Genomic DNA, 12854 nt, shown 5'->3' with positions numbered 1-12854 from the left:
TGAGTTTGAGTTTGAATCCTTCAAGGAGCTCTGATGGCATATTCTTTGTGTGTTCTGCTACTAACCAGTGGACATTGTATCTTCAGTATTTTAAATCCACTAGTGACTCAGCAGGAGAAAGATGATCAGTCTCTTCCCATTACTCTTTACAGCCTTGGAAGCGTAACAGAAGGTCTCTGAATCAGAACTAACCCATGGCATGAATTTGGTTTGGTTTTACTTCTTTGTTTCCAGCTTTGCAAATCCAAGCACCAGTTGTTTTAAGAATACATCTTGATTGGGTGTTTGATCAATTCCAGACTGCAGAAGTTGATATGAATTGTCAGTTTAAAATAGCTTCCTGGACTGTCTCTCTATTCTCTGCAATCAGAATTTCTTTTTTTTTTAAAATTTATTTATTTATTTATTTTTTTTTTTGTGAGTGTACCGTCAAATCAGATCTGACTGGTACAGGAGGAAATTGTCCCTCCTTCCCTGGCAGAGCATCTGGTGGATTCGAACCATGCACCTCTGGGATTGTAGTTGCAGGTCCTTGCCACTAGGCCACCAGAGCTCCCCTTGCAATCAGAATTTCTATAAGTGGATCCTGTCAGTGGAGTTTTGAACTGGCACAGCACTACCAGTGAGTCTTAAACACATTCAGGGACTTGATGGCACATAACAACAAGAAGTATCAGGAAAAGGGAGCTCTGGTGGCCTAGTGGCACAGTTTGAGGCCACCAGCTGCTCAGCAAGAGAAGAATGGACAGTTTCCTCCTGTGCGATTATTTGCCTCTGAAAACCTGCTGGAGGGTCAGCTATGGGTCGGTTCCGACTCTGTGGTACACAACAACAACAATAAGTATCAGGAAAAAGCATAATGTGGTTTAGACAGAAGGAGCAAATTGTTCAAGGGGACACTGCTTTGTAAAGAGTTGGTGGCAGCCTGGAGCCTGGGTAGGGAAGCTTGGCTGTGTCACTGGCCTAACCATGTGACTTGGAACATACTACCCAAGCCCTGCCAGCCTTAGAGAGATGCGATGCTTAGGGAGAGGTAGAGATGCTATGATCTGATGTCTCTTCTCCTGGTCTTGCCTTGTTTTTTTCAGTTGTCCAGCATGCTCTGCCCATTCCACACCGAGACTCACTGACCATGAGCCTCAACTCCACTCTGACCCACACGAAGGAGCTGAGGAACCTCACTGTAGTGGCAGACGATGAAGGAGGCGTCCTGGTCACCGAGTTCATTGCCATCATCGTCATTACCATTTTCGTCTGCCTGGGCAACCTGGTCATCGTGGTCACCTTATACAAGAAGTCTTACCTCCTCACCCTCAGCAACAAGTTTGTGTTCAGCCTGACTCTGTCTAACTTCCTGCTGTCCGTGTTGGTGCTGCCTTTCGTGGTGACCAGCTCCATTCGGAGGGAATGGATCTTCGGCGTGGTGTGGTGCAACTTCTCCGCCCTTCTCTACCTGCTCATCAGCTCGGCCAGCATGCTCACCCTTGGGGTCATTGCTATTGACCGGTAAGTATGCCTCAGACTCAGAGCAAAGGGGTAAGGAGAGAGAGCACAGGGTTAAACCTCAGAGAATGTGCAGTCCAGTGACTTCCTTAGATTCTTGGGAGAGTGTTCAGGGGTCTTTGCTGTGGGGGAGAATGAGAGAGTGGGGTCCTATCTCTGTTGTCCCCTTAACCAGAGCACTTCAGATTTTATCTGATCTTTGAAATCCTTGTTTGTTGCAAATAGTCACACGTAAGGTTGACAGTTCAGGAGAGAGATGCCTCACAGAAAGGCCTGTCAGGTCTAGTTCTGAAATAATCAGCCATTTGAAATTCTGTGGAGGGCAGTTCTACGCTGACACATCTGGGTCTGCCATGTTGAAATTAATTTCCATGGAAACTGCTAATGGTGATATTGCCTATAATTTTATTTTCTAAAAAAGAGATTCCATTGCTTTAGAGAGAGAGAGAGCACACTTAGTTCTAGAAATCTCTGATTCTCAGTTTATGGATGAGCAGAAGTAGTAGAAGTTGAGATAGATGAATCGTCCTGGCCTTCTCTCTTTGTTGCATGCTCTTTCCCAGCATGCTACCTGCTTTTGGCTCGAGCTTGACTGCAGAGCCCAGATAGGAAATACCCTTCCTCTGCTACAGGAAAGGGGCATTGAAAACGTGATTCAGTTCAGATCTGATGGAGGAGCTAGTAGAAGGAAGAAAAACTAGAGATAAGGACTTGGGAGAAACTGTTTTTAAAAATATGGTTGTTTCTCCTCTTGGCGTAGTTGGTTCACTCAGTCAAAAATGTCACTGCAAGGGGAGCTCTGGTGTCCTAGTGGCAAGAAGCTGCACTGCAATCCCAGAGGCACATGGTTCAAATCCACCAGGTGCTCTGCTGGAGAAGGAGGGACACTCTACTCCTGTACCAGTCAGATCCGATTTGATGGTACACGCACACACACACACACACACACACATGAAATCATAAAATAATAATTAAAAAAATTTTTTTTTAAAATGGCCCTGCTGGTGTCCCGCAGTTACACCCAGCAGGTCCTTTCAGGCACTGCACTTTCTGTCAGAGATAGCTATGCATGTCTTATGGGGCTCTGGCAGGAAGTGTCCAACCCTTACACTTACTAAAATTATTATTATTAAAATTCTGTTGATGGCACGGTTGGGCTTCATGATGGCAGGGAAGGTAGGTCCAAGTTCTTTGATTTACCAGAAATTGGAAAGGAAGATAGTAGAAGAGTCAGGAAAAACACAGACCAGACTGACAGGAATGTTTTCACTGGGTGACACAAGAGTCTGGGTGCCTTTGAGGCCATCAGGTTTTCAGGCACCAGAGTAGTTGGATGGTCTATCTGGAGCCTCAGTGGGGAGCTTCAGGAGATGTGCTCCCGTGTTCCTCATTGATAGAGTCCAGCCTGCTGTTGGGACCCTGTTGACTCTGTGCCTATGGGGTAATCATAGAATGAATTAGCACCATTAGTCAAAATTGATCAGTAAGTTTCTTAGAATGTCTTTTCTAATAAAAAAGCAATATCCATAATCCCACCAATTAGTAGCAATCACTGTTAACGTTTCTCCAGAATGAATTTTTATTAACTTTTTCTTTTTTGTGAAATTATACACTACACCACTCGCAATCGTTACATACCTCACACTGAGTAACCATGCTATGTCTTCCTATGTGCTTTACAACCGTTCTGTGCAGAATTTTCCCTTTAAATTCTCTGTGTTTTCGTTTCTGTTGTCCACTTCAGGGGGCTCTGGTAGCACAGTCAATGTTGAGTTGTCCTGTTATTCCCATAGCACCTCAGATGAGTTGAATCCACCAGCTGCTTTGAGGGAAATAGATGGGCAGTTTTCTTCCATACAATTTATAGCCTCCCAAAAAGCCACTAGAAGGTCAGCTGTAAGTCAGTTCTGACTTGGCAGCAATGAGTGAGTGAGTTGTCCACTTCAGTTCATGTAGATAAATCTTTAAAAGAGTATAGTACTCAGAGAAACATTGTATTAGATGAGTTAAGCTGTTTGGCTTAAAGATTTCTTCATTGGACACTTTCAGTTCTTGGCTTAATAATTATTTCCAGGAACAGACTAAGAGGTTCTTCCATTCTCTATATATCTAGTAAGTCTGGCTTCCAAAAGCAATTTGAAGTTCTGTTCTACATTTACCCTCCTTTTTGATCAATAGCTGACTATTGGATCCTTGATCAAAACATTAAATATTGGTAGCTGGATATCATGTTTCTTCTGACCTCACAACAAAGGAGGAAGTAGTTCATGGATATTTTCACTGTTTTAAAATCTGTATACAGTAAATTTTTTAAAGCAGTCTTATGAGACAGGATCTTTGACAATATGTAGTATTTTGTGCTACTATTGAAAAGGCTGTGTGTCTCTAGTGGTTCAAGTCTGCCAGCTGCTCCATAGGTATTCTCTTCCCATTAGGATTTATATCCTCAGAAACCTGATGGAGGGTTACAGTGTGTTGGAATTCACTCAATGGCAATGAGTGAGTGAGTGATGACATAAGGAGCCCTGGTGGTACAGTACGTTACATGTTGCACTGTTAATCCAAAGAACAGCAGTTTGAATCCACCAGCCGCTCCACAGCAGAAAGATGGGCAGTCTCCTCTCACGAAAATTTACAATCTTAGAAACCCAGTGGAAGGTTGCTATGAGTCAGAATCCCCTCAGTGGCAATAGTTTGGTGGTGGTTGTTTTTTAAAAAAGACCCTCAGGGAGATAGATTGATACAATAACCGCAACAATGGGCTTCATTCAGCCTGGTGGTGATTGTGAAGATGGCCTATGATAGAGAAGTATTTTTATCTGTTCTTTATAGGGTCACTCTGAGTTGTTTTTGACTTGACAGCATCTAACAGCAACAGCGACGTGACACATATCAGGAGCTGTGGTGATGCAGAGGTTAAGTGCTCGGCTTCTAACTTGATGGGGTGATTCTCCTCTGTCCTGTAGAGTTGCTGTTCACCAAATCTGACTTGACAGCAGCCAGTTTTATGGTACTTATGACTTTCTGACCTGCTTTTCTGTCTTCATAAGTGATCATAAGCATTTTTGTCTCTTCTGCAGATATTCTTTGAGAATGTAATTTTTAATGGTATTTTATCCTGTGAGTGCACTGTAATTTAATTTTATGGTCCCTTATTATTGGCTATTTAGGTAGTTACAGATAGCCTGCTGTTATACACAGCACTTTCAGGAACATTTATGTTTGCAGAATTGCTGTGTTTTCAGTACAGTAAACTCACTTTCTAAACTCTTGATGCAGAAAAGGCAACTTACCCTTTAGGAAGATGTACAGATCTTTACCTCAGCAGTTCTTTCTCAGCTTCTTGTTAAGATTGGTTTTATAATGTTTGTTGTGGTATTTTTTTGTTGTGTTGTGTTTTGTTTTCTTTTAAAGTTGCAAGTTTGTTTGCTGTGAGGAGGAACAGGCTCTCACTACTCTTTTGTTGTTGTAGTTGATTTGGAACCAATTCATAGCTGACCCTCCAGCAGATTTTTCTGAGGCTGTAAATCCCATGAGAAGAGGCTGCCAGTCTGTCTCCTTTGGAGTGGCTAGTGGATTTAAACCACCTGCCTTTAAGTTGGCAGCATCATTCCTTACTCAATAAGCTATCAGAGCTTCTTACTTCTTACTACTTTGTGATTTTTACAACATATTTTGATTTCTAAAAGAGCAATTGCAGGGGCTCTGCCTTCAGGCGCATGTCATGGGTGAACACCAGAGGAGCAGGGATGGAGACTGACCCTGCAGTGCCTTGCCCAACACTCTCTATAGATGGGCTTTTGGTAAATAGTCAAAAACTATCTGCAGTGGTGTCTCTGGGAAGCTGAAAATTGCTTATTTGGTTCTGAGGTCTAGATGAACCAGGGTGAGGTTTTCACCGGCAAGCATGACCAATCCTCAAATCATGCCATTAAAAAAGAGCCATCCTGAGGAGAGTTTCTCTCTTTTATTGACTTAGTCCCTCACTGGGAGAGATTTGTTGAATGTCTGCTCTGTGCCAGGCTCTGTGCTAATTTGTGGAGGTAGCATATACGCATGAGTAGGACAGAGACTCTGCCATCAAGAGTTGACAGCTTGTGGGTAGAGACTGACCTGCGAGCGCCGATGGTGAAACAAAGCAGAAAGGACAGCCAGGCAGCCCCACCACTCACCACTCCGGGGAAGAGATGGCATTTGACCTAGTTCCTGAAACAATGAGTGGGATCATGCGGAGATGGAAGAGACTGAAAAGACCTTTCTACTGGAAGCAGTGGCCTCCGTTTGTTCAGTCGGTAGAGTTCTTGAACACCTAATGTGTGCCTGGCACTGTGGTTGGTGCTGGGAACACAAAGCTGACTGAGATGATTAACAGTGCCAAGAAATTAATAGTTTAGAGGAAGTAGATGTGTGATCAAGTAATTTAGGACCAGATGATATATACATGATGCCAGCATGTGTAAGACTCTGTGAGAATACAGTGGGGGCAGCAAGACAGAATGTGATAGAACAGCTGCTCAAGGCACGTGCTGCACTGTGCAGTGTCTGACCCAGCTGGAGCTTCTGCAGGGGCACCCGTGAAAGACAAAGAGAAGCCTCTGCCTTTGCTTCAAGAAAGTCCAGCCCTGCTGCTTACATCACAGTCTGATCAGCTAACCCTCACCCCATAATCATAAGAGGGCCAAACCAACAAGGAGACAATAGTTCTAATTACATACCCATCAAAGGAGCTCTGGTGGCCCCATTCGTAGGGTCTCGTACTGCTAATGAAAAGGCTGCAACCCCAGTGATTTGAATCCACCAGTGACTCCATGGGAGAAAGATGGGAAGTCTCCTCTCTGTGTGATTTACACCTTTAAAAACTCAATAGAGTGTCTCTGCGAATTGGAACTAATGCTACGGCAGAGAGTTTGAGTTCAATACCTGGGCACCGAACACACCAAACAAATACTGGTAAGAAATAGAAAACTCTTGGAAGCAGGAGTGGCATCCACTTCCTAAACAACATGCCTCTGGAAACGCTATGAACTTTGATACATGTCGATAGTTGTAGAGGGGCTTCAGGCCTTTTGTTCATAGGGTCGCTATGAGTTATGCTCGACTCGAAGGAAATCAACAACGTCAATAACAAGAGTAGGGACTTTAACATACCATTTTATATTATAGGCAGAACATCTAAATAGAATATCTAACAATAAGGAGTACGAGAGTAAAATCATAAGCCAGTTGGACCTGACAGAAGCACTTGTTGTAGAAGATCAAAGACTACAGCTTGCAATATGGCTTGCATCTTAACATCAAGAAGATAAAGGTCCTTACCACTGAGCCAGTGGGCAACCTCATGAATGATGGAGGAAGGATTGTTTTTGTCTTCTTGATGCTCTAATGCAATAGTCAGAGTCTTTCTGACATCCATTTTGGTCTTTCCTTTCACCTTTGCCTTTGTAATGACCTTTCGCTTTCTGCTTGAATATCTTCAGTGTCATTTCACAATTCACCTGGTTTTTGGCCCTTAATGTTCGGTGCCTCTAACGTGTTCTTGAGGTGCTTTTTAAATTCAGATGGAATAGACTCAAGGTCGTATTTTGGCTCTCATGGACTTACTTTAATTTTCTTAAACTTCAGTTTGAACTTGCGCATGAGTAATTAATTGATGGTCTGTTTCAGTCAGTACCTGGCCTGGCTTTGGTTGCTGATATTGAACTTTTCCAGCAATTCTTTTTACAGAGTCAGTCAGTTCTACGAAAAGTAATCTGTGCAATCCCAGTACAAATCCCAACAGCATTCTTTACTAAACCAGAAAAACTAATGAGCAGCTTTTATGGAAAGAGAAGAAACACTGACTAACCAAGTTATTGCTGATGAAAAGGACAAAGCGTGAAATCTCACATGCCTCTATATGAAAGAATACTATACAGCACTTGTCATTAAAAAGAATACAGAAAACTCCAACACACAAAAAGGCCAACTGGTATTGCTTCAGTGATAGACCAATGGGATAAAATAGAAAACTCATAATTAAACTAAGCTATTCCCTGTTGTTATTGTTGTTGTTATGTGCTCAGAACTGGCTAAAGTGTCCAGTGAGTTCTCAGAGCCTATGAATTGCACAGGAGGAGATTGCCCGTCTCTCTCCCTCAGAGCATTTGGTGGATTTGGATTGCCTCACTTTGCAGAGCAGATCCTTAACCACTAGACCACCAGAACGCCTAAGCTGTCCACAGACAAGTAGGTTTCAACAAGGGGTCAAAGTCCGTTCACTTGGGGCAAAAATAGTCTTTTTAATAAAGATGCTGTCAAAACTGGATATTCACTTGCAAGAAAAGGAAGTAGAATCCATCTTTTTAAAAATAACATTATTACTTATTATTATTAATTTTAATGAAAATTTACAGAGATTTCGGCTTTCTATTCATTCATTGTTGCACTTTTCTCCATCTTTCACATCATGTACCAAAGACTCATTTAAACAGGATGAAAGACCTAAATGTTAACATTAAATCGATACATATTTTGGGAGAAACTTAGAGGATCTAATAATCTTTTTGTAAAAATAAAATACCATAACAAATACAAGATTATTGTAAAAATATAAATTAGACTTCATAAAATAGAGGAGATTTTATCAAAAGTGTAAACCAGACCACTTACAGTCCGGGAGGAGAATCTTAGGAAATGACTTGCCTACGAAGCTGCGCTGCAATCCTGAAGGCACGTGGTTCAAATCCACCAGGTGCTCCACAGGAGAAGACTGAACAAGCTCCTCTTCTGTGATTCACTGCCTCTGAAAACCTGCTGGAGAATTGATTCCAACTTGATAGCACACAACCACAATAAGGGTTTAATCTCTAAAATCTGTAGAAGAATGGCAACAACAAAATGACAAAAAAATCCAGTCATAAAATGAGCAAAGAAGATGAACAGAACCTTCACCAGAAAGGACAGCCAAGCAGTCAACAGCATATGAAAAGATACTGTCGTTCACTACTCACTCACTCACTCCTTGCTGTAAAGTGGGAGCCAATAGGTGACCTTTTGTGGGGTTTTGCAGGCTGTGAAGGGCATGGAAGGAGATTGCTCATCTTTTTCTGTGGATCCTCTGGTGGATTCATATTGTCCCCAAGGCTCCACCTTTGAATTAGCCGCACAACTCCCTATGGCTGTACCACCAGAGCTCCCTCATTAACAGTTTAAAAAGATACAAATGAAAACCGCAGCGATACCCTGGTGAAAATGGCATTGATGAAAAAACAAATAATGACAAATGGTGGCAAAGATCTGGAAGGAACTGAAGCCTTATCCATTGCTCTGAGAATGTAAAATGGTGTAACTACTATGATGCAGGTGTGTGCATGGGTGAGGACAGACAAAAATATCTATTAAACACAAATGTATTTGTGCAGATATATATGTTCATTGAAGACACATACAGAGACTCTTCAGATATAACCAAACACCTTCCAAGATTGGCTTTCTGAGTTTAAAAAGCTTAGGACCATAGTCTTATGAAACCACTCAGTCAGGGGGTATAGCATATAGTTCACAAAAGTGATGAACTCCATGTGAGAAAAGTAAATAGCATTTGGGGATCTTTAAAGCTTGTGCACTGCTGTCTAAGAAAAAACAAAGGGTCTTTATTCCAGTAAGAAGATAACGAAGATCACAGAGAAACAAGTCTACATGGGACACAACCTTATCTACCCCGAGACAGGAAGAATTAGATGGAGCCCTGCTGCCGCTCGCCGTTCTGATGGATGCTCCAGTGGACGGTACAGAGTGGAATGAGAGAGACACATGGAGCAGAACTCAAATTCTTACTTACTGGCGAGGTTGTGGAGAAACTGGAACCCTGATACTGTTGGTGGGAGTGTAAAATGGTGCAACCCCTGTGGAAAGCAGTATGGCGCTTTCTCAAAAAGTTGCAAATAGAGATACCATTTGACCCAGCAATTCCACTACTGGGAATATACCCTGAAGAGACCATAGCTGACATCCAAGCAGATATATGCACACCCATGTTTACTGCAGCTTTGTTCACAATAGCAAGGAGTTGGAAACAACCTAAGTGCCCATCAACAAACGAATGGCTAGAGAAGCTGTGGTATATTCGCACAATGGAATACTATGCTGCATTAAAAAACAAGGAACTCATGCAATATTATTCAAAATGGTTGACTCTGGAGAACATTATGCTGAGTGAAATATCCCAGTCACAAAAGGACAAATATTACATGATGCCACTGTTGTAGAATGGGACTAACCTCAGGGTTGGGGAGAGACTGAGTAAGATGTGTTCAATAATGTATACTGCACTGAAACAGAGGAGGGAAAAAACTGTGTTAAAGAGATATGTGACTAGGTATTTCTGTCATCACAGGAGTCTAGAGCTATGGCTACATGGTGGAGGGGACCTGGGGGAGGGTTTGTAAAACAATGAAAGAATCTTTTCTTTTACTTTTCCATAATTTTTGACTCATGTACTTATAACTTGTTAGTTAAATTTGTGTCTTCTAGGTTGCAACCCCCCCATGATACATCTTCAGGGATGTGAACATGTACGGCTAAGCACAATTAATAACAGTGCATCTAAATTCCAAAATCAATCTCCATAATAATCTATGTGTTTCCTACTGCCAAAGGGGCCCTTTAGAGTAGTGAGAGAAGATCTTCACCCTGAAACCCACAGCATCCCTTTTCAGCAGGAAGTAGCTAAGAGAATACGCCATCCCCTTTTCGTTATGAATCAGGGTGAAGTCTCTCTCAGGGAGGAGTGATAGGGAATGGCAAAGGACACACTGACAAAGGAGATTAATCAGAACTGACTTTGACAAGCACTGTGGCAATTGGACAATTAAAACAGACATTCGGATGGCGGGGAAGAAGAACAAACTGGGAGGAGGGTAGAGAGAATGGTGCAGCAATGAAGGAATGAAAACCCAAAATCCCTGTAAATGCTCATTAAAACTAATAAAATTTAATAAAAAAAATTCTTACTTTCTAAGAAGAGAGACAGCCTGGAACAGTAGGGAAGAGAGGACACCTAGACTCTCTTTAAATACTCTTTAGCCCTAGAGCTGAGCCTATGTCAAGATCCCCTTTTAGCGAGATAGCAGAGAAACACACAGTATAAGAGATTCCCCTAAGAGCAGTACTGTCACTGTGCTTTTTTAAAACAAGCAAACAAACAAACAAACAAACAAACCAGCCAATATACAACATCTGTATGAGACCAAAAGGTAAATTATTTCTTCTCAAGCAAAGATTGAGAAGAGAAGAGGGCAGGGAAACTGAAAAGGGAAGAAGTAGAGGTTAATGAAACAGAATATTGGCACAGTTTGTAAAATGTAACCACTGTCACTGACCAGTTTGTATGGAAGTTATCCAGTGGGAACTGAGCTTGCTATGTAATATTTCATTAAAAACAAACAAAACCCCAAAACTGACTGGAGTGAAGGTCACCATCTAAATTTCAATGTCTTAAGCCAGTTAGATGGAAAATGGCAGTTGGGGACTTCATTAGCCCTTTGAGCTTTACTGTAAGTCATGGTCAGTTTTAGAAGCTGCTAGAGCTCCAGATCCATTTTAAACATTTTGCATCTTTTTATTCTATATTGTGATGGATGAAACTCAGGTTCTGAAATTGTTATTGTTAGGAGGTGCCATCAAGTTGAGTATTACCCATAGTGACCCTTTGAGCAGGGATATAAGCTCTGTCCTATCCTGTGCCATCCTTATTATCCTCGACACACTTGAGCCCATGGTTGAGTCACTGTGTCCGTCTGTCTTGTGGAGGGTTTTCCTCTCTTTTGCTGGCCCTCTACCTTTCCAAGCATGATGTCCTTCTCTGAGAAATAAGCTTTCCTAGCAACATGGCCAAAGCAGGTGAGACAAGGCCTTGCCACTCTTGCCTCCAAGGAGCACTCTGGTTGCACTTTCTCCAAGATGTTATCTGTTTGTTCTCTTGGCAGGCCAGGATACTCAGTAATCTTCTTCAGTGCCACACTCAAAAGCATTGATTCTTCTTCTGTCATCCTTATTGATTGTTAGGCTCTCAGGTGCATAGCAGGTGATTGGAAAAGCCATGTCTTGAATAGGGTTTGAGTAGGACAGTCCTGAAATTAGTATTCTGATAAGTATAGATAATTGGAACTGCGAGATAGCCACGTGAGGATCACTTGTGCCTTTAGAAGACAGTTCAGTGTATCAGGTGATGTACTCACCTTGAGGCAGCATTGGTTGACTTTCACTTGTTGCTCCTAATTTTAGTGAAACTCTGTATTTGAGCAGCCCCAGATGTACCCCTGATTGGAAAGACCCTTACCAAAGGGTGGACATAGAGGAAGCAGGACCTGTGAGAGCACTTGCCCAGTCATTGTGTGGTGGTTCAAGCCTGTAGCTTGGTCCTTGAGCTGTTGATGCCCAAGGGTGACTCAGGAAAGACCTGGTAGAGGATGTGGCTTCTTGAGTGATGTGTGAGGGGGCATTAACCTGTTCACTTCATGTCAGTTCCAATTCATAGCAGACTGACAGGACAGAGTAGAACTAACTGCCCCATGGGGTTTCCAAGGCAGTGATCTCTAAAGAAGCGGACTGTCACATCTCTTTCCCATGGGGTGAAGCTGGTGACTTTCAACAGTCAACCTTCTGGTTCGATGCTGAGTACTTTAACCACTGCCACCAGTGCCTAACCACACTCATTTCGCATCTTCTGCCAGGTCCCAGGCCACATCAGTCCAACAACTCTTTTCTTCCACATGGTGCCCCCAAGGGAATGGCACTTCTCATGGGTAAAACCGCTGTGTGGTACCCAAACCAAACCCACTGCAATCTGAGACCAACTCAGAGGGACTTTTCATTGATTTTTTTTTATGCTGTTATAACTCCTTAAGAGAGGAGACTGCCCATCTTTCTCCCTGAGAGCAGCTTGTGGATCCAAACCTCCCATCTTTGAGTCAGCAGCCCAGTGGGTTTTATTACAACCTCATACTCAAAAGCTTCCCACCTGTTGCAGTTCATGAGCCAGATCTAAGCCAAACCCACACAGATCTGCATAACCCTTGGCTCTACCTTCTGCTGGCCTGAACGTCTCTTCTCCATCCCGTGTTCTACTAAACCAAAACCAAAACCAAACCAGTCGTCGTAGAATGTTCATATATGTTTGAGTAGAACTTTGCTTCATGGGGATTTCCCATGGCTGAGTTTTTGCAAGATCTCCAGGCCTTTTTTCCCAAGGCATCTAGGTAAACTCAGACTTCCAGCCTTTTATTAGTCACTGAGTGCATTAATAAACCCTTGCACGACCCTAGGACTCTCCGTACTCTACACTCCTGCCTCACTCACTGCATGTCCTCCGC

General features: G+C 42.6%; 1 protein-coding gene across 1 annotated transcript in view; it reads left to right on the top strand.

The window, feature by feature from the left end:
* Positions 1–1091: 1091 nt before the first annotated feature.
* GPR161 (G protein-coupled receptor 161) overlaps positions 1092–12854 on the top strand; it is a 28633-nt gene continuing 16870 nt past the window's right edge. Inside the window, exon 1 of the mRNA XM_006887404.1 lies at positions 1092–1506. Coding sequence (XP_006887466.1) covers positions 1133–1506 — 374 coding nt within the window. The 5' untranslated portion in view covers positions 1092–1132. The remainder of the gene's footprint in view (positions 1507–12854) is intronic.

This window comes from Elephantulus edwardii, unplaced genomic scaffold (genome assembly GCF_000299155.1).
Source record: "Elephantulus edwardii isolate Elephantulus edwardi_28Jun2011 unplaced genomic scaffold, EleEdw1.0 scaffold00057, whole genome shotgun sequence".
Taxonomy (NCBI): Eukaryota; Metazoa; Chordata; class Mammalia; order Macroscelidea; family Macroscelididae; genus Elephantulus; species Elephantulus edwardii.
The sequence above is the reverse complement of the archived record's forward strand: the minus strand, read 5'-3'. Positions and strand labels throughout refer to the sequence as shown.